The 20397-nt window shown below is 38.9% G+C and overlaps 3 protein-coding genes across 12 annotated transcripts in view; 2 read left to right on the top strand and 1 right to left on the bottom strand.

The window, feature by feature from the left end:
* Positions 1 to 3530, top strand: part of MGAT4A (alpha-1,3-mannosyl-glycoprotein 4-beta-N-acetylglucosaminyltransferase A) — an 87071-nt gene extending 83541 nt beyond the window's left edge. For all 7 annotated transcript variants that reach the window (XM_075135109.1, XM_075135082.1, XM_075135116.1 and 4 more), the window contains 3 exons: positions 1722 to 1788; positions 2735 to 2847; positions 3014 to 3530. In XM_075135109.1, the coding sequence (XP_074991210.1) occupies positions 1722 to 1788; positions 2735 to 2847; positions 3014 to 3040 (207 nt within the window). In that variant the 3' untranslated portion in view covers positions 3041 to 3530. The remainder of the gene's footprint in view (positions 1 to 1721; positions 1789 to 2734; positions 2848 to 3013) is intronic.
* Positions 3531 to 4318: 788 nt separating this feature from the next.
* UNC50 (unc-50 inner nuclear membrane RNA binding protein) lies at positions 4319 to 13813 on the bottom strand. Of its 4 annotated transcripts, none has more exons than XM_075135141.1 (7): positions 13596 to 13813; positions 12668 to 12951; positions 11644 to 11764; positions 9619 to 9758; positions 9441 to 9542; positions 8826 to 8976; positions 4539 to 4627 (listed from the first exon to the last, which is right to left on the bottom strand). In XM_075135141.1, exons 1-6 carry the CDS (start codon positions 13811 to 13813, stop codon positions 8840 to 8842), a joined length of 1002 nt encoding a protein of 333 aa, XP_074991242.1. In that variant the 3' UTR covers positions 4539 to 4627; positions 8826 to 8839. The 4 variants fall into 4 exon arrangements, with proteins under 4 accessions (XP_074991257.1, XP_074991242.1, XP_074991265.1 ...); XM_075135164.1 differs by lacking the exon at positions 13596 to 13813 and adding an exon at positions 13477 to 13518; XM_075135156.1 differs by lacking the exon at positions 8826 to 8976 and having other exon boundaries at positions 4319 to 4627.
* COA5 (cytochrome c oxidase assembly factor 5) lies at positions 13695 to 19279 on the top strand. The gene is made up of 3 exons (XM_075135177.1): positions 13695 to 13913; positions 14265 to 14348; positions 16462 to 19279. The coding sequence occupies exons 1-3, from the start codon at positions 13812 to 13814 to the stop codon at positions 16501 to 16503; spliced, it is 228 nt and encodes a 75-aa protein (XP_074991278.1). The 5' UTR covers positions 13695 to 13811; the 3' UTR covers positions 16504 to 19279.
* The last annotated feature ends 1118 nt before the right edge of the window (positions 19280 to 20397 follow it).

The raw sequence follows: 20397 nt of genomic DNA, 5'->3' as shown, positions 1-20397 counted from the left end.
GGTTCTTTTTCTTCAACTACATATTATAGCTAACCATTTATATCACAAAACTCTGTCAGAGGATTAAGATACTACTTCAGACAAGTTTGTTTAATTTAGTATTAAAATAGCAAGGTATTTCTACCTTCTCCCATAACCTGGTGTAGGTATCTTGAAATCTGTGCCTAAATTACCATATCTCTCACTGAATCTCTTTTTTTTTTCCTTTTTTTTCCCTTTTTTTTAAAAAAAAAAAAAAGTAGATTAGATGATCATGGAGGAGTTCAATTCTCCATTCTTGCAGTCTGCTCCTCCTGGGAGCGAGCAAAAATTGGAATTTCTGGCCACCCTCACCCCTAAAAAGAAGTTTGTCAGTTTGATTCTAATTATACAACAAGATATGTGGGGTATTATATCATATTATAAGATTTATGGGTTTTGTTTCTCAAGACCTTTGGAAATATATTCAACCACAAAAGCAGCAGCAGCCCTCACTTCATCTGGGCCCGAGATACCACAAGAACGCACAAGAGAATGAGAAAAAATGTGCATCAAGCATCTCTTTTTTTGGCTATACTTGGCTGTGAAATGTCGCTCAAACTGGAGCATCCCATAAGCAAGTAATGCTACCGAGTTTCCATTGCTATTGACATAATTTGTGGAAAGGTAAACAGGAAATTCTGCATCTGGCCTGTTCCTAAGCCATTGGTGTCAGCAGAAAATGTCACCAATATGAGGACAGCAGCTGCAGAATGATAGGTATTGTCCTGAGGGAACGATTTCTCCACCATGGACTTCAGTAGAGCTGGAAGCCCGTTCAGGTACTTTGACCCTGATCCTCCCTAAGCAGAATTCAGAAAAACAAAAAACAACCCTTAGAAACCAGAGTGCCCCCAGACCGGATTTGTCTGGGACTCAAGCAACACACTCAAAAAACCCAACAAACTAAACAAAAAAACCCACCAACTAAACAAAAAAAACCCAACCCAAACCAACTAACCAACCAAAACCCCTCCAAAACAAAAAAAACCCCACCATTTTTCAGCAGCCTCCCTTAAAAGTAGGAATTTAAAAAAAAAAAAAAAAAAGCTGATTGATTTAATCTCCTGTTTTGTCAAGCATTTTTAATTGATTCCTAGGAAATTCTTACAGTGGGTCTTTCAGTATTGGATCATGTGATTCTGGTTGTAATTTTCCAGCAGTTTTTGAAGCTCTGGTCTAGAATCTCATTTTTCTGTGCTTATTAAACTCGTTGATACCCATCCCTTTTTAGAAAGGCAGTGATAATTGCAGTGCTTCCCTTCCTGGTCTGATGGCTTTTCATCTCGCCCAAATTCTTACATCAAAAAGTAAGCTGGAAGTTTCATTTGTCCTGAGAGAAATCTCTGGTTCAACCATAGGAAAAGGCGACAAGATCCTACCTTTGCTTTTCTTCTACTGTGTATGCCAGTATCTGCTATGTATTCTGTTCATGTTGGCAGTTAACATGCAAGTTACGTGGGGCACTTAAAGTACTTCTTTTTTCTACTTTGAAGCCAAATACCATTCAGTTCTGGAACACTGCTGCTTTTTCTTCTTTTGTATTGGCTTGTCTAAGGCTATAAATAACTATTCTAGGCTGGTTCATAATTATTTAGAAAAGATGAATGCTGAATATATAACAAGAGTGCGCACACATTTGTCTTCCCCTGGCAAAGTCACATGTCAACATAAATGATCTCATTTGTGCTTTGTGGTTCTAGAATGAAGAACTGGTATTAAGCAAAGAAACCAAAGACAAACGCTTAGAGGATGGTTACTTCAGGATAGGTATGTTACAGTAGAGAGAAATGCATATTGTTACCATTGCAACAGTTAAGGCATTTTCGTTAAAAGCAAAACAAACCTAAAACTGAGTTTTGATCATTCATTTTTGGGTGTGTGACCTTGTAGGCTTTACTTCATACTGTTTCCAATATTTCTTTTCTGAGACTGGTGTACTAAACAAAGATCTAGTGTGACTCTCGGTTGTAGTGCAGCTACATCCAACTTCTCTGCCAGGATCTATCACCTAGATTATTGTAGAGGCATTTCCAGGTTGTATAAGATCACCTCTTCTGTCCTGTGGCTGCATGAGTGCCTCTGTGTGAGCTGTTGTGCTTGGCCTGGATTTGAACCCACCCTACAGACAATCAGCTGTCTCGTCATGGGATGAGATTGGCATTTCCATAGCCAAGCGGCTGTTGGGGAAGGTGCCAGGATACCTGTTGTCAAGGAAGAGAAATTTTACTCATGGATCGTGTTTAGCTTGCTGGCCATAGGTTGGGCACCCCCGTTATAACAAAAGTAAGTTTTTCCATCTTAATGAATTGCAGTTGCTGTGTAGTGTAAAGTCTAACTGGGCTTTTAAATTGCATTCTTTTTCATTCTAATATAATTGAAGATCCTTTTAATAGGAATACATTAAGCACGAATTATCTCCCTTGTCCTTAATCCTCCTTGAAAACAGATAAGCCAGGGGCTTGATGTTTAGTTCCATGATATTAAATGAAAATCTGTGCCAAAATCTTCCCAGAGTTTGAGGTGTTCATACCCTGAGACAGTTCCAAGGTTTTTATTCCTACATGTAATCCGGACATCAGTCAATCCTGCAGCCACCAGCAATAGCTTTCACCTGTGAATTGTGATACTACAGGTACATTTTTCTGGACACAGATTTTGTACTTTAGTTTGTTTAACAGAGTTAATTGAGGATATACTTTTGCTGCTTTTGCAGGGAAGTTTGAAAACGGTGTAGCTGAAGGAACAGTTGACCCCAGCCTAAACCCTATTTCATCGTTCCGGCTTTCAGTGATACAAAATTCAGCAGTTTGGGCAATTCTGAATGAGGTAAGGGGTGGTATAACCTTTTAAAAATACAACTGGCAAATGTGAGATTTCTTCATTCTGTCAGTCTGTTGAAGCTCAAAATTTTGGCTAATGCTGAAAACGTCTTATTGCTGAGAAATGTAATACCCTAAAACATGACTTCTTTTTTGCTGATTCTCTATTTCAGATTCACATTAAAAAGATTACAAACTGATCATGGAAATCTGCTTTAGAGGAAAAAGAAAGAATCCTTGAAAACTTTTCCTTTAAAATCTGACATCCTTAGCAAGTCACGAATTGAAAATACTGAGCATGCACCTTATTCCAAATTTCTTTCCTCTTCACTTGAACTCTACCTCTTGTGAAATCTACTGTAGATGAGAAGATTGTATTTACCCCTTCTTATCTGATCCATCCAGAAACTGATGCTCCACACTGATAACGTTCGCCTGAGGCCTAAGTTGTCCTCCACTTCAATGTGACTTTACCATCTTATGGTTACAGAACCCTGCTACGCTTAACCTGTACTATTTTGATAGTATAGTAATATAGAGAAGTTGTACATATTGTTACATTCCTTGAAGAAGAAAAAAAAATATAATTATTGTTAAATATGTTTTATGAAGGGGGTACTTTCGGAGTTCCATTTATTTTCTATAACAAGAACCCTCTTTTATAGACTGTCAGGGATATATATTAAAAATGTTAGGGATATTTAATTTATTAAAATAATTTGAAAAGTACATATTTTTATGCAGTAAAATTTTAAATTGATATAGTTTTTTTTATGAATTCTCTAGTTTAAGTTATCTTTCTACATTTTTCTTTGGAGATGCAAACATAAATTAATACCATATTTCAAATATACTGCCATGTTTAAAAAAAACTAGATTAAGTTTCTAAATTACGTAGTTTTGTACACAGAATCTGAATGATGTTCAGAGGCATTAACAGAGTTCTGAAGAGCATTATTCTTTGGGGCGATGAAATTCCACTATGTACAGTTTGTAGCCACATAAAAAGCATGCTAAAAATGTCTTGTTTCATATTATGTACTAAATCTGCAGTGATTTTAGACTGAATCCATTGCATTTTAGAAGAATTTTTTCAATTCCAAACAGTTCTTTCTAAAAATCTTTGTAGGCATTTCCTAGCCTGGACAAACTCATTTTCGGTACTGAAAAAAAATCATTCTCCAGCTTTGCTTTGGAGTGACAGAGGTTACCTTTTATCGAAAGAATTAATAGTAATTAGATACAGTTGATCTACAGAGGTCTCCTTTTAAAAAGTTCTGTTATTGCAGTGTTTATTTTAGATATATTACAGTGAGTAGTTATGGTTTATTTTTATTTTCTTCCATTGTTCAAGAACAGTTTGACTCCTTTATTGATCAGTGTAGTAACTCACACTAACTTTTAATAGGAACTGAATTTGGCCTCAAGTTAGTACCCTGCCTTTTCGTTTCAAGGGAAACAACAGTGATCTTTAATGAATCAGAAACTCGGTCAGGAACAGAAAGTGGTGCGGATAAATCCAGAGCGGGGTTGTTGCAGTACTAATGCTGCTGCTGCTCTTAAGAGTCCTTCTGCTTAGGTGCTTATGTGTAAGGACACAGGCATGGGAAGATTTAAGTTACCCAGTCAGAAATGGTCAAGAAGAAGAGGCAGAAATTCCTCTCTTTAATAGGAACGAAGTGCCTGATTGACACTGGAGGGAGGCATCTACCCTGGCTTGGGGATTCTCAGCTGTGCTGTGAACCGGCCTCCTGGAACTGACATCTTAAAAGCTGGCCCAGTTTTCTCTATGGAAAAAAACCTCTGTTATCCTCAACGTCTTTGTGGTCAGGCACAGATGTGCAAAACCTGTTGTGGGATCCCTGATCCAGAGTGAGGATCTTGAATTTGTATCTCCAGCATGAAAGTTCTACTAATAGATTTGGCCTCTTTTTCATGACATATTTATAAGGAGCAGGAGCCTAAGCCTGACTCTTCAGCACCGCATGCTGAAAGCCATCGCCACTGGGATATAGAATGAACCTGTCTTTTCTTCTGCCTTGTTGGAAAATTGTGTCGTAGGTTTGACAGTTCAGCAATATTCAAGTTTAAGAACTTAACTACTTCTCAGACCATAGTCGTTTTGTTTTAGCTGTGTTGTTTGAGGACACAGGGAAGACAAGATTTGTACGCCGAGATAAGACCTTCTGTTTAGACTGACTGGTGTAAGTTGAAGAAAAGTAGAAAGCTACCAGGCAGGCCTTTTTTACTTTTTTTTCTGATTGCATCAGATGGTGTAAATAAAATGTTACTTGGAAAGCTCGTCTTGCCCATTGAGACTGTGGGCATAAGCTCAGTGCTGGCCTCATAAAACAGTTTATTCTTGGATTTAGAAACATGGGTGAATAGGCTCAGAATTTTGTGTGAATCTAGCCTATGGTGGTGCCACAGCCCAGTTCGTTACATGTGTAATGCCATGCCATCAAATTATTGCCATGCAATGGCTTTTATCACACGTTAGCTAGCAAAGGTCTAAGAAACTATTTAGGTTTTCTTCTTAGCTGTGCCTGTGAATGGATGATACAAGTAACTTAAACTATAGCTATTTATTAAAATTTAGATTGCAGAAATATGTTAGATATTGCAGTTTCTTAATACAAGTAGTTTTGCTGACAGTGACTTTCATCGTTTTCCATGAGTTCAAAAGTTTACTGGTGCCACTTACTAAGAAAGCTGTGTGCTTATTCTCAAAACATCACTGTTCCTGATGTTTCACAGTAGTTAAGATGGATCATTGCTAATGTATCTAAATATATAGAACCCTTACCACATTGATTGCAAGACTCTGGTGTTACCAGTGTATTTAGTTTTCAAAAATGTTGAGATGAAATTTATCAAAGACAACAAATTAACTAGTGCTTGGTAAAATATGTGGGGTATTTTTCTGAAGATTGTTGCATTTTTATTACATTATACTAGGAGGAGTTGGAAATACTCTGGGCTGCTTTAACACTTTAAATGTTCCTGAGCTTATATGCTCTCTAAATAAATGTGCCACATTAATACATACTATTCAGGTAAATAATATGTAGATTATTTGTAGATTCAGGTAAATTCAGACCTGGTGTAATCAGACAGTACTGCAAATTTGCCGAGATATAGAAAAAGCAGTGAAAATATCTTCTATCTAATTATCCCCGCAGACAGCTATTTTGGGCTTTCTACCTTTCAAACTCCAATCCCCAAGACAGGCTAAAGTGGTGCAAGCCTCCTTCCTGGAATTACAGTGAAATAAGACTTCTTCAGCTGTGTGGCTCAACAGTCATTAGCTCAGGCACTGTTTATGACTGGGTATACTCCAGGGCTTGTGTCTTTCACATGTCTGTGAGTTACAGTATTACCACAAGAGTTCCTCTCGGCATCTTAAACCTATTACCTGATTTTTGGGAGTTTTTTCTTACATGTATTTAATTTCAAGTTATTTTTGTTGTGGCCTTAAAAATCCCCTCTAGGCCACTGAATCTTATAGTAATCAAATAATGGAAAAGTGTTTCAAAATAAACTGCATTATCCTATGATCCTATTAGCTCCTTCTGATGCTGTGAAAGCGTCATAAAATAGAAATTCCGTGAAACCAAAGGCATTACCAGAAACCTTCATTATCTGGGCAAATTATTCTTAACTTCTTATACTGGATGCCAAACAGACCAGCTGATGTGAGCACTGGCTTTTCTGAGCTGATCAGGCTTGCTCTGGACCAAGGAAACATAAGACTGTCAGTATAATCTTGCGTTGTTCGTTCAGTGGGCAGTCCCACTGAAAACTTTGTAAATAATGTGAACAGGATGTGGTCCCAAATTAGCACTTTTTATTTTTTTAATTAAAGAGTGTTTCTAAAGCACGGTATAAGGCTTTGCGCTTTTGCAGGTCATCTCAACCATTTATTTGCATTGATAGAAAATATTCATATAGATACATTTGTTTTTTCTTAACTGAAAGATGACTTAGAAAAATTCAGATAAACATGTGATCCATGGACCAATAAAAGACCAGACTCTTCTGTTGCATCGCTGCTTGCCTCACTTGTTTCAAAAGCAGGTTTTAAAAACCTTGAGTCAGTTTAGAGCAAAGCAATTTATACTTTGCCCATGTGACACACAATTTGTTGAGTGGGCTGGAGTGCGATTAGTCTTTGGCAAAATTGAACAACTGTAACGTTCTTCCTTCATTTTTTTCAAGTATATTATAATTTCATTAATCTCTGTTTTTTGTTGGAAATATTTGCTCCCGATGAAGTATTGTAGTAATTTGTAGATTGCTTCCAACTGGGAAAATACTATTTTAGTCTTGGGGGGAAAAAAAATAATTAAATCTCTTCAACTCTTGCTCCCCTGAAATAAATTAACCCTAGGTTCTGTATTTGTTCTTACTAGGAAGGATGTATTCTGAAAAAGCTAAAGCAAGTAACTGTAGTAGAAAGGGAAAAAAACCCCTATCTTTTAAAATCATCTTTACAATCACCAGCATAATGCTGAAAGGCGATTAAACAACTGGTGTTTTCAGGCGAGCATTGATTGCTGACAGAAAAAGCGCACCCCACACAAAGCTGATGTATTAGTCTTTGAGAGTGTCACTTTTCTGACCTTGGGGGTCTCTTAAGGGTTTTGCTGATATCTGCTGCAAACAGCTAGAAAGTAAAGTAACTTAATTTTGAGAACGATGAAGCCTTCTTTCAAGGGGACAACCTTCGATATCTCTAAAGGGAAGGTACACAGGCCCAAAGTCCTTCACCGATTTCAATGGTATCGTACCATAGGGCACTAAATATGAAGTACTTTTACTGTTGAACCAAAGTGGGTGATCCCTGGTGCTAGGATTCCTATTGGGGAGAAGTTGTACAGTTAGGCTGCAGCTACCTGCAGGATGGGAGCTGGTGGTGTTAGCCAGAGTGGGAGCAGGTCCTGACTGGAATCCTTCGCCTTCTGTGGATCAGCGGTTCAGTGCTTTCCTTGTTAAAAGGGGAACGTTGCTCGGTGTCTGCTGAGAGGGGAACACGATTCTCTTCAAGCCTTAACACTGGCTGAAACTCACAGTACTGTAAGATGCACTGCCAGCATATTTGGTATTTTAAGATAAATATCGTTTTTCCTTAGAGATCAAATTCTAGTATTGAAATATTGAGTCTTACTGTAACCAGTTTACTCTTGCGTTGTGCTCATGTTTCATACTGAACGCTCTGCTTTGGAGAGTTGTCATCTTCCTTTTCCAGAAGGTATTGTTTGTGACGGTCAGTTTATACTCCTGCCTTGTGGACATTGTAGGCATTGCCACGAGCCCACCCTTCCGTGTTCATTGGCCTGCCACTCATAATAGTGGATGTAATAATACCCACTGGACTTCTAGAGATGGGGTTTAAAAAACTTGCTGCTATATTTGAAAACCTGGTATGGGTCATGTTAATTGTGCCTTTCATCACTGTTTCGTCTGTGTGCCAGAGTCGTCCATGTATATTTGAAGTAGTCATTAAAATAAATCTGTTCTCAAGTTCTTTCATGAAAGGAGGGGACAGTTCTGTATCTAGAGACAGTTGTTGCTTTACCATCGCAACACCATTAAGATCCCTACTTTCACACAGTCCCAAGGCAAGGTGTTCCAATATTATTCTTAAATAAAACTGCTTTTTGGTGTCACTTAAAACCCTCATAATGTAGAGCTTATGCCAGTACATGCAAAGTATCTGCAGTAAGAGTTATGCTAAATAGACTTGGTGCAGTTAAATTTAAGCTACGGAGACGTACAAGTAACTTGTTTTTAGGAATGTACTGCAAAAGTATTTGAACAGAATTGCTAATATGTTTACTGTTGTAAATATTTTAATTAAAAAAAGGACACTTCAAACTTTTTTTACAATTATCTACAATAAAGAGAAATTTACAACCATTTACAAAATGTTCTTATTTTCTTTACTGTCAAGACAGCTAAGATAACAAAATAAACATTACATACATGAAGTCCTGGTTTTATTTCACTCTGTATTTATAAAAGGAACAAAGCATCTTGGTGAAGTTCCATCCACACGCTAATGAGATCAAATAGAGCAGGATGAGAAGTGCAAACGGATACAAAAGAATAGCTGTGTTCTTCAAAAAGGGCAATGCTGAAACAGAGGCAACGATATAAGTATAAAGTAGTGCTCTTTCAAAAAAGGTGCTTCATGGAGAATGATAGCAAGGAAAAACTGTTTTACCTTTTTCCTAAAACTGTGAAACTGTTTTACCTAAAACTATAGCCTTAAACTCACTACAGAATTTTTATCCAACGCAAAACATTTTGAAGTGGATTTACAGAAGAATAAGAAAAAGAAGTTGTGATCCTACAGGTCTAATACAAGAAGGGAAGTTGGTATGGTGAAGAATATAAATTCTTTGGTTAAGATGTCCACCCAGCTGGAAACATGGATTGGTAAAGTTCTATCAAACTTCTTTTACCACCAACAAAGAATTACTTTGACACCCAGCTAAGCCTCTGTTTTAAAATTAACAGACTAAGACCAAATTAATAGACTAAAATCATGCTCTCGTTTTTAGTCAAACAAATAGAAAAGAAGTTGCCATGACTTACCACTGTATCCTAGGAATGTCACATAGATGTAATAGCCGATTGCAATCAGCCATAATGTATTCCCCACAAAATGCCCAATGACAGAATCAGATATGATGACATCTGAAAGAGACAACTGCTCTCAGCTGTTTTGATAGAGCATGATTTTGAAGCAGAGCACATAAAATATTCTACTTACAGTTGATGAAAAACAGCTGTATAAAATGCAAAATGACTAGAAGTGGGTAGAAAGCATTCAGATGAACATCAAAGGCATATCCCCATTCCACATCATAGTCTCTGTGCTGCTGCTTCACCAAGTACTTATTAGAAATGAACCTACATGAACAGATATTTGAGAATGTTGTTAATGTGAATCTCTAAAGCTGACTGACAAAACGTTGGTTTGAGGTAGTGAGCCATATGTGATCCTAACTCTGTACCCCGACAAAACTTCTGCTATCTGGGAAAAAAAAAATGCAAGAATTATGCAGACCAGACTATCGTTTTTGTTAAAACTATAATTATATTCCTTGCATTCAACGGGCAGCTGAAATACACCGCAGGTAATACAGCACCGGAACTTTTTTTTTAAAATAGATTGGTGCTACAATTTATGAAGGCAGTTACCAGTTTTCAGGCAGCGTGCCACCCTTGTACACACACAGAGATGACTTCAGAAAAGTGTCATAGGCTATTGCTTCACATGTGCATTGCCTCACACAGAGGTGGTTTATTTCATCTCTACAGAAATGGCACACTTCAAGGACGGGAGGAGGGCAGGCTAGCACTCTGAAGATGAGCCCATTCTTCTTACTGAAAAGAAGCACTAACAGAACATGCACTGCCTGGTGTTACAGGCTACAGACTTTGTTTTCTTTAGCTGAAGTTCTGCTGACACCAGAAAACGTATCCCATTTAGAAGAGGAACAAGAAGTCAATACATGCTCAGAAATAAGAAGTTAAGAGACCAGAGCTTTCACGGTAGCTTTCTCTGACATACTCTTCGTGCTAAGGGCAGGGTCAGAAAGGCAGAGCCTGGGTGCAAAGTGAAGCGAGGCAAGAAGGGGTTTAGACTCATTAGGAACAGGGGAAGCTTTTGAAAGAAAGGTGAGCCTGCACTGGAAGAAGGGACTTGAACCAAACTGGAGCCAGGTGACTGGTGTTTAGGCCTGTAGGAAGCTGACTAAAGGACAGAGGAAAACCAGCAGATTCTGAAAGTCTTTCTGGTTCAGGAGACTGCATCCCAAGTCACAAACTGCTGGAGGACTGGGGGGGAAGCACTACAATATGCTCTTTCCCAAGCATTTTATGGGTTGCTGTCCCAGACAGCAGGAGAGTAGGTCAGATGGATCTTTCATCTATCAGCTACAGTTCTTCGATGTACCTCATCCAGAATTTTGCAGTTACAAGCGGGAGTTCCCGAGGTCACTGTTTGAAAGGAATCTACCCCTTTTCCAATCGGCATCAATTTAAGATGTCAGCTCCTCTACTAAGAACTCTTTCAAGTGCCTGTGCTTCCTTGTAAGTTTTCATTTTCCACCACTACCATGAAAAAGTTCTTGGTACAATAAAAATTCTTTCTTTGGTGCCCTCCTGTTGCCACAGTGCAGAAACAGAGAGTTCCTGCTGGTGCATGGTTCCCTTGCTGGTACAGGACACATCTGTAATGTGCTGAGGCCTGGGTTAGAAACTGACTCACTACTGCCTCTCCCTTTCTGTAAGTCTCTGGCCATTACAGGATAAAACTGGCAGCGACTACCACCAAAGTAACAAAGCCAACATGCGTGAAACAGAACAAACATTGCTTGTAGTGGAAATAGCTAAAATCTTCAGCAAAAATCATGGGCCAATTGTATATTGCCCTACTTAAACATAATCATCCTCAGGCTTACTTTAGGTAAGCTGTTCAACCAAAATAAGAATTGTTTTTGATCACCAAGTTTTTGATTTGGAATTATTGCTGAAGACCAATCAGCCCAAGAAGAAAGAAAACAAACTGGAATGTTCATCATAATACAGACTTTCTGAACATTCATCTTCTGCAGGAAATAGTAAAGAAAAGGATGTGTTCTTTTTTTAAAGCATTTTGAAACAGTTACCACAACAGCACAAAACCTATGGTCAATACATACTTTGTATGTACCAAGTGTCTTGCAAACAGCAGAGGACTATCGGTGTCACAACAGCAATACTGAGCTCAGTTTCAGACATCACTACTTACCACATTAGAGTTGCGATCAGGAGGCCAACACCTACACAGTCTATGAAGACAACCCAAAGTAGCAACTTTATTGTTTCAAAAAAACCCATGTCCAGCACAAATCCAAATCCTACAGTAGACACTGAAAGAAGAAAAAGTTTATTAAAGTTAGCTATGGAAAAGAAAGCATGAGATCTTAAACTGATTTTTTGTTGAGTATGCTGTTATGAAATCTCCAGTTTCCTTATTATTTTTCTCCCTGAGTTTTTTCAGTCCAACTGCTCATTTCTTCCATCAAATACTAGGTATAATGCAATTTATTCATAATATAATCCCTTTCACAGATTGGAAAACACTCATCTGTACTCAGGCTTAATGATCTAACAGCAAATTGTATTGCTCTCCCCTCAACTATTTTTTAAAAATTCACACAATGCTAGAACAGAATATTCTTTGGTTTATAAAGCTCCTTGTTAACCAAAACTGTGCATGTGGTGATACATTTATTTCAGAGTTAACAGTTTTAATATTACTAACAGCAATGCACTATGTAACAGAAGACTGCTAGGATAATACTTACTGCATTTGCAACTGAGTCTAAAAATCACATGAGATGCTTTGTTTTAGCTTAATTCCGCAAAATACAGAATTTCACAAACAGTGTTTTACATGTAATGTTCAGATAAACCAAATGTTCAGTATTTTTTAACTAAAGCATTACTGTGTGGCATGGGGTTTTATTACTGTCTGTAAAGTTACAGGCAGCTACGTAGTTTGAAACACAATAGAAAATAAGTTGCAATAGAGAGATTAATTCAAGACTACATAGTATTAGTTATGCCGCCTCTGTTTTCTAAGTCCCACTTTAACTTCCAAAAGGTTAGGCATTTTCTTCTATTCTACTTTGATCAAAAGATAATCCATATGGATTGGTCCTTTTTTGGTGTGTGGGGGTGTGTGTGTGTATGTTATTAGAAGGGCCGCAAATGTTCATCCCTAAACATTCCTTCCCTCTCTTTTATGCTGTCTCTTCCCCTGTACTCACCGCAGAGCCAGATACTGAGAAGTACTAAGAAAGCGGGATCATCTCTGGCCCACTGGTCCTTTGTCTGTTTTCTGTAGTGAAAGTTCCTATAAACCCTCTGTGGTGAAGTAAATAGGTAAAGCATCTGCCAAAGAGCAAACTCAAAGTCCATCTGTCGGAAGTGAAAGAGCCTCCGCAGGTACTTGTAGCGTTTTGCTCCCGCTGTATGCCTCGCAGCATCTCTGGGGCTCAGCGCACCATTGCCCTGGCTCCGAGAATTAACTGAAGTGGTTGGCAGCATTTTGCTAAAGAAGGAATTGCAAAAGATGCATTTGCTTTTGCACGTAACAAGGAATAAAAATAAAATCACGCGATGCACGCCATATCTGTAATACTGAAGCTACAAAAACTATGCACAAGTATAAACTATAACATTTACAGGCGAGTCTGATATAGCCCGGCAGTCACTTTGCTGACTGCTAGGGAGGCAGCAAGTGGGAAACTAGGAGCAGGCAACTCTGCTTCCAGTACTGCCTGTCAGGTAGCCCCGCGCCTGCGGCCCCCGCCTCCCCAGCCCCGCGGGGCTGCGCCGAAGCAGGCTCTCTCCCGGCACGACGCCTTCTTGCAATCGCAAAAGGCGATTCAAGCCGTTAACGGCCAACGGGCTCCGCGGGAGGCGAAAGGCCGGAGCGCGCAGCCAGGGGCAGGGGAGGGCTCACCGGCCTCCCCGCTCGCTGTTCGGCCCACGCCAGCCCGGCACCGCCCGAAGTGATCCCCACAGCCGCCCACCGCCCCACAAACAGCCGCCGCCTTCTCAGCGGGATCCTCACCTCAGCGCCGGCGCGGGAAGCGCCAAACCTCCTCCCTCCCTCCCTCCCTCCCTCCCTCCCTCCTCCCCACGAACGGCCGGGCTCGCGCCCCAGCGCGCGGTGAGGGGGCAAGGCCTCACCCGCTGCCCCGGCCCGCGGCGCGACCCCCGCCCGCCTGCCCGCCGCCTTCCGGCAACGTCCGCGGCGCAGGCGCTCCGGTTTCCTTCCCGGAGCCGCCCCGCCCCTTCCTCTCCCCGCCGGAAGCGGCGGCAGTGCTCGGGGCGCCAAGATGGCGGCAGCCGTCGGTAGGGGTGTCCGCGTAGGCTGCAGCGAGGCGTAGAGCCAGCCTCGCCGCCATGCCCAAGTACTACGAGGATAAGGAGGAGGACGGGCGGGCCTGCGGGGGGGTGAGGGAGGACCTGCGGCAGTGCCTGCTGGAGAGCCCCTGCGTCCTGCAGGTGAGCGGCGCCGCCCGCCCGTGGGGGAGAGAGCTCCGTAGCCCTCGGCCCCGCGTTGCTGCTGCTGCTACTGCTGTACTCGGCGCCCCCCCGCCACCCGTTAAACCCGTTAAGCGGCGGCCTCCCACTGGCGTGAACGAGCCCCTGGGAGAGAGAACCTGTTATTTCATCCCTTTCAAGCCTATTAATTAGTGTTTCAAACAGGTTAAGAAATTAATAGCTTCAGAAGAAAGTGCGAGTCGCCGTACCATAGCAAAATCCCAAGTAAACCTTGCCTGAAGTATTTTGATGTCTCTTTGACAAGCTCCACAAATCCATTAAGTCTTTAATCCTTTATTTTTCATCTAACAGGAAAACAAAAGCCCTAAACAATGTTTGAGGGAAGGACACTGTAGGAATTTGCAAATGACATTTTTTGCATGCAAAAGATCAATGGTAAGTTTTTGTAGCATATTTTCTTCTGCTAGCGGCCTGGTTGCTTTCTGTCCTTTTCCCTGCTTTCTGAAGAAAACCAATCGATCACTTTAATTCAGTAAAACTGGTCTCATTAAGCAGAACAGGTCTTGCCTTTGAATTCCATTTGAAATATGGATATTGTACACTATTCTCATGAAGAAAAAGCTGTAGAGTGTGAGCAAGGGAAAAAGCGTATTTAAATTGAATTAGGCTTACCATGTGACATGTAAATGAGGTAGGTATTTTTACTTTTTTTTTTTTAGTAAAGCTTTGTTTTAAACGATATTAGTAGATCAGGTAGTTGTAAAATAAGATATTGACAAGCTAATTTTTGTCTAGGAACAAAGAGCATTTAAGTGAAAAGAATGTCCCACTCAAAGAGCTTTCCACTGTTGAAGCAGGCTCTTGCGTTCATTAATTTCCTTGGAGACTTGAATTCATGATAAAGAACAGTTTTGGATTTTTTTATAGTGAGCTATCAAATATGGTAGTGAGAAGGCAGTTGTAAAAATGTAATTAGATAAGGTTTCCCCAATTTTGATAGGAGTTCCAGAAACATCTTACTTGTGTTTTCATAACACCTAAAAAATAGTTAAGGTGTGGCAAAGATGTTATTAAAACTTTCTAAGCATGAGTAGTGCAGGGCTCATTTTTATTTTTAGCTGATGTGATACATAATGAAGAATATACAGCTGAAACTGTACTTAAAATTTTTCTTCCATTCTGTATTTTTGCTTAAGTCATAGCAGCTTTTTGTACCTCTCCTATACAAACTGTATTAATCCATAAAGTGACAAATAATTATTTCTGTGGACAGGAAAAAATGTTGTGTATTTAATGCTTGAAATACCTATTTGATGCTGCAGTAGCAATATATGTATCTCCAGATGATGGGCCTGTATTTCTGTCTGTAGATTGTTAAGGGAGCCTGATGAAACTAAGCTTCATGCGGGAAGAGGCCTGGCTCTTATGTGATTCTATTTAACTGCCCCAGATTCTAAGGCTGAAGAATGGCGTTTTTCTTGTCCTGTTAACTCTGTAAATTTCAATAATTGTGCTCTGCCAAATTTCTTGGTATAATAGTGAGGCTTAAAGAGTATGTAAAAACAAGTTAGACACTAAATGCAGATATAATTTACAATATGCTAAAATCATTAGGGATTTTTCCTAGGTGCTATTTTCTTTGTAAGGAAATATAATCTCTTATCAGAGGAGTAAACTTTAGTACACTTTAGATATTGAAGTAGGAACAAGCTTTAAAGTGGAAGTGCTTGGTTATTGGACAAGCTGTGCTATCTTGCAGTTTAGCTCTTTACAAATTTTGCTGCAGTTCTGAATCCTGAAAGAGGGCTAGTTAAGGGAGATAAAAGATACGTCCTCAATCTAATATCTGAATATGGCTGAATTGCAATCTGTAACTGCCATCTTCAGCACCGACTATCTAAATTCTCCCAAGATCAAAGTATGTTTTTCTGCTGCACTGGGAAGGAACTTGCAATTTAGTTTCAGTAAGCGCTGCGCCATAGCTGTTATTTTAGCTTTACGACCATTTCTTGCCTTCCATTAAATGCTTTTTTGTAACTGCCAAGAAGAAACTTGCAGATTTTACAAGTTGAATATTATTTCAATTTTTACTTTTTTTTTTCCAGACACTTCTTGTATTTATGTTATCCCTGTCCTCACTGACATTTGCAGTGACTCCCACTTCAACCCCATCTGAATTTTCCTCCTTCAGCTTGTCAGTTAAGTTTGGAAAAACAGATCTAAGTAGATTTACAGTACCTTGTTTTCATGTGTTCCTTGCTGTCCCACTATGCTGTTCTGTCATTTGTGTTCTTGCGCTGTTTATTTCAGAATGCACAGGGTGCTTATCACATAATTTTAATTTTGTGTGAGATGTAAGATAATACAATGTCTGTTTCCATGGAAGAACCCTATGACTTATTGGCTACATCACTAATTTTCTTTACAGTGACTTCTGCTTTATTCTGTGCTTTTTTCCTGATGTTACAAAGTGCCAAGATAGCACAAGCACTCTGAAGTATTTCTTCTGCAAAATGTATGGTTTTAATATATTCACTTCAATTTTCAGTTGGATACCAGAGCAAGATTCAGAGGAAGGAAGGGATACTGACGTCCTCGTGAAGAGACCCAGCCATGGGAAACCAGGGTTCATCAGCACTTTAAGCAAAATGGAGACTAAAGTAAGAAGATTGTATCTGCTGCATCCTTTCGTGCAGTATTTTCGTGGAAGGTATCTACTCCTGGGTATTCCCATAGATTGACGTGGATGTGCATTTAAGTGTTAAAAAGAAAGCAAGCATGAAACTGCAAGTTCTGGTCAAAATGGGTAGTTGTCACGCACTTGCAATAAAATACGTAAAATCCAGAATAAGCTGCGGAAGTTAACATGTTTTGAAGTGAAGTTGTCTTTTGTGGTTTTACTAATTCTGATCATGTTTTACTATTACAAATAATACAAGATATGGAACTGGGAGTTAACTCGACTGGTATCCCAGAGGGTACCTCAGGACAGAGCTGTTTCCAGAGATGACGAGTTGACCAAGGTTGTGAAATGTATGTGCAAGCTGCTTCCTCCCCAATAGGTTGGTTACCCAATAAACCTGCACTAATAGGTAGGAGTGGCAATGTTTTTGCAGTCCCACATATACAAGGATGGCATCTTTTTCCTCTTGCTACAAATTCCTTTTAATGTGATGATTGATGTACATGTTTATTAGGACAGTCTAGTCTTGTTGGACAACTAGATTAAAATTTGCTTACTCTAAATTACAGGATGTCTGATTTATCTTTCAGTAATCTGTCTTCTCCTTGTATTGACACAAGTACAAGAGAACTAAAGCATTATTCTAGTCAATGACTTGAAAGCTGTATGCCAGGGTGTAGCTAATTATATATCTTTGGATGGGTGAGGAAGGTGTTCCTCAAGCCAACAGTTAAGGAGACCATGGCTGCCATTACTGCGTTCTGGAAGTATTTACAACAATATTTAAGTTCCTCTGAGATGACCCTGAATGACCTTTCTGCATTATTTTCCAAAAAAGTGTATAGATACTGATCCAAACATATGTACAAACCAGGGATGATGATCTGGACTTTATTGCGTTTATAGGAAGTCATGTTCCACAAATTTACTTTGTTCTTTGTGAGCATTTTTCTTTTTACTTTGTTACTTCTCTCTGAATTCTTTGGTTCACATTTATGGGTGTAAAATGTTCAAATTGCCATTCATATTCATTTAAATTGTAACTAGTTTCTGCTATGTACTTCTTAAAATTTGCTCTTCCTTTAGAAATTTTTTAGAATTTTGTGCTTAGTCAAATTTTATGTAGTTTCATAAGTTATAAAACAGCTGCAGTGAAAAAGCAAAGAAATTAATAGAGGAAAATACTGTTTTGCTTTCCTTTGATCGAGAATGACTGTGGCAGATCTGTTTGCAGTGTGACTGTTGTTCGAGACATAGATAACATCTATCAGTTAGTCTCTCTTGCCCCACCCTGGTAAGGAGGCGGGGTTCATGGGGATAACAAGCATTAAATAGAGCTTAAACTGTGACTGTGGTCAATACTTACTGGTTCTATTTAAGAACTTGTTTCTGAAGAATATTTTTCCTTCCTTCAGTGCCTCTGCCTTTTGAAGCCTTTAAGAAATAAATGGTAGTGTAACTCTTACATATGGAAACTGAAATAACTTCAGACAAGCTGATTAGGAACAAGATTAGCAAATAGTGAGAGGGGAGAGAGTCATAGTAACTTCTTGGCTGAACCTTATAGGCAATTTACATTTAGTGGCTGATTTACATTTAGTCTGAACAGATGCATGCAACACTTATTGTTTGTAAAATTGATAACTTCAGTGAATGAGTGCATGTTGATTATTTAATTCTGTCTGTCTTAAGCAACTGCTCTGTGATCAGTCAAAGTATGTTTATATTCCTTGTATGTATAGGATTTTGCAATCATAAATCAACACTGATTTCACATTTTCATGTTCTGTTGATCATGTGATAGCTGGTTCATTTGTTGAAGTGCTGTAAACATCCTTTGATTTCCACAGCCTAGTTACCATATTGTCTCTTTATGTATGCTAAAATGATAAATTGCTGTGATGCCTATAAGAATATTCTTAACTTAGCACTCTAATTTCAAAGTATTACTCACAAGTCTTCTCCATGGGGAAAAAGAAAATCAGAAAAAAGGAGTAAAAATAAATTTAAAGCTACTTGGCAAGTAATTAAATGTCAGTTAGAGAGAAGAGTAGGAATGGTATGTTTTTGGTAGTCAAGGACTCTTCCATGGTCTGCCCTGCCAAAGGGGACTATAGGCGTGATGCTTCAGGTGATCTGTCCCTTTCTCAGCCATAATCACTGAGCCTCACCTAATGGTGCAGCAGAAACTCTTTTTGGAAAGGAGCAAACAGATAACAAATCATAGACAGATAACTAGTTAAAGTTATTTTTAGTAACTGGCTTGATCCACTGGAGATCAAGTGTTAAATGCAGTGTTTGCTATTGGTCATTTAAGGATTTAATAATTAATTTAACAGAATACTTGTATTATTTGATCCAATAGAATCTCTTAGTGTCAAAACTTCTTAATGGTTCACTAGGCTATATAGGACAGTATAAAAATACATATAATATGTATCTAAATACTGACTTGCTCAAGAGACTATCATTGTTCATTTCTGATATCGTGTAACATAATATTTTGTCTAAAAATGACTAATTATATAATTGCCTTGGGACTTTGAGCACTGTCCTGCTTGACAGCTCTTAATGTTTCTTGTGTGAAAAATAATTTGTTTCATTAATGGAAAGCCCTAAGTACTATAAATTTGTGTATATGATTCCAGCTTTTTTCCTAATACACAAAATGTTTTTGTTTGAATATATTGATATTTTTAAGTCTCATGCCTTGTACTACACCACTGGCTTTTATTAAAAAAATACACATTTCTAATCTATGGTAGATTTAGCAAGATTGAACATGTAATGTATTTGAATCTGTGAAATTGGACTGCTGAGGACAAAAGGTTGAAATGGTGCCAAAAGGCTCTTACTGGTTTTAGAATCACAAATACATGCAGTGCTAATAATTTGTATTGAATAAGTACAGGACGCAGTTTGCAAAAACCTTTCACTGCTGCTCTAATTTCTCCCATTTGTTTTACATGGTGGCAGAGTCAAAGGGTGCTGAATGCTGTCGAGGTTCACATCGCAGACTGTGGCTCCGTCAGTGTTAGGACCTGTCTGTGTTGCTACATCTAGTTTTGTCAATTAACATGTTCTCTCCATGGTCCAATCCTGCAAACGTGTTTGTATTTACATAGCTGTGAACACATATTGCAGAACTACTCACATGCTTATTATGATAAAAAATAGGCCATAGTCATTTACTTCGGTTTGAAAATTCTTTAGGTCATTAACTCTGTTCTTTTAAGTTAGTATGAAATGATAAGCATATTGTTTAAGCAGAATCTGTTTAATGAAGGCTCATGTGTACCTATTTTGAAAAGTGAGAGAAAGGGGTTGGCATTTAGCAAGTATGCATGCATTTAAGTTATGCCTCCTAAAAGGAAAGACAAAGCATCTTTAAAAAAAATAGCTTCTGAAAGCTTTTCTGCTTCCAGAATGTGTGCATTTGTATTACAAAGAGCTTCATTATTCACTGGTTGGCATAAGAAATTGGTTGTGTATTCTCTCTTCAATTTTAATTTTCTGGGGAGTAGCAGGTTGGATGATACGCTTTTTTTTCAAGGCAAACTTTTAAAATAATACTATTATTTCAGTGGAAGCCTGGAGCAAATTAGACTAACACCTTCTGCTCATAAGAAGAGCACTAAGTGAAATCGTCTTCTAAAAATGCAGCCACAGAATGTAGTGGTTAGGAGTATCTGTTGTTTAAGCCTGTGGTTGGAAAACTTAGAAATACAGATCTCTAGGCAGCTTTGTTGACATGACAAATTTCACAAGTACTCATGCTGCCTTAGCACTTGATATGTGGTC

This window comes from Calonectris borealis, chromosome 1 (assembly GCF_964195595.1).
Source record: "Calonectris borealis chromosome 1, bCalBor7.hap1.2, whole genome shotgun sequence".
Classification (NCBI taxonomy): domain Eukaryota; kingdom Metazoa; phylum Chordata; class Aves; order Procellariiformes; family Procellariidae; genus Calonectris; species Calonectris borealis.
This window is presented reverse-complemented; position numbering and strand designations above follow the sequence as displayed.

Bases quoted from the DNA above. Each gene is read 5' to 3' on its own strand.
- COA5 (XM_075135177.1), top strand. From the start codon at position 13,812: ATGCCCAAGTACTACGAGGATAAGGAGGAGGACGGGCGGGCCTGCGGG. The intron at 13,914-14,264 runs GTGAGCGGCGCC...TTCATCTAACAG, and splicing joins AGAGCCCCTGCGTCCTGCAG to GAAAACAAAAGCCCTAAACA. The intron at 14,349-16,461 runs GTAAGTTTTTGT...TTCAATTTTCAG, and splicing joins TTGCATGCAAAAGATCAATG to TTGGATACCAGAGCAAGATT.
- UNC50 (XM_075135141.1), bottom strand. From the start codon at position 13,813: ATGGCGGCGAGGCTGGCTCTACGCCTCGCTGCAGCCTACGCGGACACC. The intron at 12,952-13,595 runs GTGAGGCCTTGC...TTCCTTCTTTAG, and splicing joins GCCGCGGGCCGGGGCAGCGG to CAAAATGCTGCCAACCACTT. The intron at 9,759-11,643 runs GTAAGTAGTGAT...CTGTTCATGTAG, and splicing joins CTGATCGCAACTCTAATGTG to GTTCATTTCTAATAAGTACT.